Source organism: Corvus brachyrhynchos, unplaced genomic scaffold, assembly GCF_000691975.1.
Source record: "Corvus brachyrhynchos isolate BGI_N302 unplaced genomic scaffold, ASM69197v1 scaffold9, whole genome shotgun sequence".
Lineage (NCBI taxonomy): Eukaryota > Metazoa > Chordata > Aves > Passeriformes > Corvidae > Corvus > Corvus brachyrhynchos.
Window position 1 is genome coordinate 3,310,904 of NW_008240037.1, and position 3,907 is coordinate 3,314,810.

General features: G+C 55.6%; 1 protein-coding gene across 1 annotated transcript; it reads right to left on the reverse strand.

Moving 5' to 3' along the window:
• Positions 1 to 19: 19 nt before the first annotated feature.
• Positions 20 to 2,366, reverse strand: MYF5 (myogenic factor 5). The gene has a single exon (XM_017743907.1). It carries the CDS (start codon positions 1,006 to 1,008, stop codon positions 481 to 483), a length of 528 nt encoding a protein of 175 aa, XP_017599396.1. The 5' UTR covers positions 1,009 to 2,366; the 3' UTR covers positions 20 to 480.
• Between the last annotated feature and the right edge of the window lie 1,541 nt (positions 2,367 to 3,907).

Consider the following 3,907-nt stretch of genomic DNA (forward strand, 5'->3'; position numbering starts at 1 on the left):
GCGCGTCCCGGGGCGCCCTGACAGACCGCGAGGGGCGAGTGCCGGCCCCGCCGCCCCCGCCCAGGGGCCAGCGGGACGCTCCCCGCTAAGGGAAAGGGCCATAAAGGCCGGCGGGGAGCGAGCGAAGCAGCCGCTCCCCAACCAGGCTGCTGGCGCTGGGCAGCGCCTTCCCCGTCTCCCCCAGCCTTACCCCTCTAAGGCCGCACTAAGCGGGCAGGAGAGGGGACGCCAGAACCCCGGGGGCTGGGGCGCCTGCAGGGTGCCCTCGGGCAGCGCTACCTCCGCCCCCCCATGCATCCCCAGATAGCCCACGTGCGTGCTCAGCGCAAAATCTGGGAAGGGGCCTGCTCTGAGGCAAACCGCCCGCCTTTTCCTAATGTCCGGATGACTTCGGCCCGTCCCACACCCATGGGACCGGTCCCACGGCGTTGACCCGAGGGGGCCCTGCCCACAGGCCGTCCTGGGGTCCCCACAGCCCTATCACTCCTGCCTCTCTCTTACCATCCCATCGGAGCAGCTCGAAGTGGGGCTGGTCGGTTCGGAGCAACTCTGTCCCGGCAGGTGATAGTAGTTTTCTACCTGTTCCCTCAAGAGCTCCTGGAGGCTCTCGATGTATCTGATGGCGTTTCTCAGGATCTCTACTTTGGGGAGTCTTTGGTTGGGGTTGGCAGTGGTGCATCTCTTCAGGGTCTCGAAAGCCTGGTTCACTTTCTTCAGCCTCCTCCTCTCCCTCATGGTGGCTGCCTTCCGCCGGTCCATTGTGGTGGATTTTCTTTTGCAGGCTTTGCAAGCCCACATGAGGCAGTGACCAGCTTGGTGGTGGCCAGTGGGAGCTCGGACATGCTCCTCTTCCTCAGAGCAGGCGGGCTCTGGGGGCTCGTGGGCGCTGAAGGGGGGCAGATCCCTGGGCTCAAAATCCTCGGGGAACTCGCCCTCCGGAGAGGAGAGGCAGGAGCTGTCATAGAAGAGCTCGGACCGGGAGAACTTGCAGCTGTCCATCACCTCCATCCCTGCTGCGGAGGCGTCAGGGCGGGCCGGCGGCCACCGGCTCTCGGCGAGGCGCTCCGCAGCGCGCTGGGGCAATTTCCTCCGTAATTAGCGACCCGAGACCAAGTGTCCTTCGGCTGATGCGGGGGGCCCTTATATATACATGGAAAGGGAGGCTGGTCCGCAGCGGCCAGTCTTTATTAGCATATCCCACCACAGCCCCTGCCGGGAGCTGTCTGGGCAAGCCCCCTCCAGTCCCCAGGAGACAATTTGCTCCGCACCGCTCCTTTGGAGCGCCGAGAGATGGGCACTTTTCTAATGAAAGACCTCCCAAGAACTGCTTGCGACATCTCCGAATTTTCAACCAAGTCTGTGAATTTGCAGTTTTGGTGTGGAAAGAGAAAGAGGGGCACTGGACGCGCACGAACCACTGACATTTCCTACTGAGCCCTTCCTCGTCCCGGTGTTCCCATCTCCCGTTTCCCATGTTTCCCATCACAGTTTTCCTCGGGAGGGACACCTCCAGTGTCTACTTGCATATCCTTACCTCCCGCAGCCCGTGATCCAGATCTAACCTGAAACAATACAACTTTCTTCTTAGACCTAAGATGTGTTTATTTATCTCAAGGAGCGCTTTGTCCTGTAATTAAAGTTCTCTCACCAACGGCTCAAATTTACAAATTCGGGGACAACAATGCACAGCTACTTGTGGCTAGGAGAGACGGGGAGGGGGGAAAACAGATTTTACTGCTGTCGGATCGGGTCACAAGGAAAGGTACTCACAAAAGAAAAGCGTATGTGTTTGCTCCGAGACAAATCCCCTTCCCATTCTTTCTCCTACTCGTGTGACCTGGTGCTGCTAGAGACACAACAGTCAAGCAGTGGCTTGCTAATTTTCTGCTTTCAGGCAAACTTGTACCGTTACAGATGCGTCCCAGCTGCCAGTGCAACAAACCCCTCCTGGAAGTGTAAAATTTCTAACCCCGCAATCCCTAAGTAACTTTACACAAGTCGGGGACAAAAGCCTCGCAGAGCCCCAGCCGCAGCAGTAGCCGAGCGGAGAGGTGCAAGGGTCATTAGAGTGGTAATGAAGCCATTTAACAGGCATTTGCTAACGCGCAGGAATCCTTTGGTTTCATCCAGGTGGCTTTTGTAGCTGAGGAAAATACTATGAGAAGGCAAAGGAAACCTTCTCTACCTGGGAATGAAATTATGTGACCTAGGCTAACTCAAACGGAGAGCAAATGACCCAGCAGCGGTTCAAACGCTACGGAGCCGGTTTGTGTGCCCAGGAAAAAGGCGCCTTCAGTTAGCCTCCCTTCAGGAAGCGGTAATGTGGTGGCATGGCGAGCCGCTTGTCTTCGGGAGCCGCTGATTAAGTGAGCAAGGCAGGTAGGGAGTATCCCCTGAGAGAGATCCCCTAGCAGCGCACACAGCTGGGAAGCCCTCCGATCCACACGGGCAAGGCAGAGAAAGGCAAGCACCTCGGCCTGGGCTGGGGCTGGAGGGAACCCATCCTTGTTTCCCCGCTACCACCACCCCCGAGCCCCCAAAGGCGGATTTCCACTCTTAGGCTAAAATTTTTCCTAAGAAGCAACCATGCACACACCCTTCTTCCTACGAAGGGATGCATAATTATCTAAAAGCTGGAGAAGGCTACACCTGCACTTGAGGCCATAAAGGCGGGGAGCTCTCTTTGAAATGAATACTGTATGAAAAGCAGAGAGTTGATAAAGGAGTAAAGGTACAGAATGGGAAAGCTCAGAATTTCAGGCTTCTGCCACTCTGAGGTGCAGGTTGCTGTTTTGTTGGGCCACATCTGAAACAGGACAGTTCCTATTGTTTTCCTAAGACAGCATCAGTCAGGAGGGGTCCTGCTCGGCAGTAACTTGAACTCTTCACTGGGCTGTGGCGTGCACACACACAGACACACACGGACACATGCACACAATTTGATTTATCACGTTTGCGCTGGCTAAAATAGACATGTTTACATATTTATGCTTCGTGCACAAATAAAGCTGATCTTTAAAGTGCCAGTTGCGGTTCCGATCACCTTTCTGGGTTGGTGCATGCTTGGTTTCTCTCCAAGCATGCACTGTAGATCTCCCGGTGCACAACGCCAAGCCCCTCAGTCCCGCTCTCCTGGCATGCAGAGCTTTAGCTCGCAGATTTGATTCTTAACTCAGCGGAGCTGGGGCTGTTAAGAAAAGCGCTTTCCCCCAAAAGTCTTTGAAGAGCTGGAAAAATGTCTTTCCTTTTTCCTTGAATATTTTTGGGGAAATGGAAGAAAGCATCGAAGCATTTTCTTCCTGTCACTCAGGAAGAAAAAAAAAATCAGTAATTAGTATCCCTTAAGGAGCCCCCGGCTCCTCTGGTAAAGTGATCTCAAAACAAATTTGCAAAAATGCAGTAGGCGAGTGGAACTAAAGAAAGGGGAGAGAAAACACGAACTACAAGGCTGGCTAATGAGGCTGCTGGGGAAGGGCGGGGTGGGGGGCGGGGGAGGATAGTGCTGCATTTCAGGAGGCTCAAGTCTCAAAAGCGGGAGCAGCTTTAGCATCAGACACTGTCTGCTCCTGTAGACTGGTAGAGAGAAAGTGGTAAACGTGTCAGGATCCCTTTAAATTGTGTTCCTCACCCTAGCCCTCCCCGCTCCTCAGGAATCCCCGTGCCGCACCTATTCCTGGAGGGATTCCATCCCGTGTGGGCACCGTTTGCAGAGCGTGCCATTTTCTTCCGTATCCCACGCCTTTCTGTTTAAGAGAAGAAAATCCTACCGAAACCATAAGTCACGGGACTGAGGGGGTGAGAGGTGTTTGCGGTCCCCCCGAGCGCACCCCCACCTCCGGCCTTCCCGAGCGCCTCGCGCTGTGCCCGCCGGCCTCCACGGAGCGCACACCCGGGCCCCGCGCCGGGC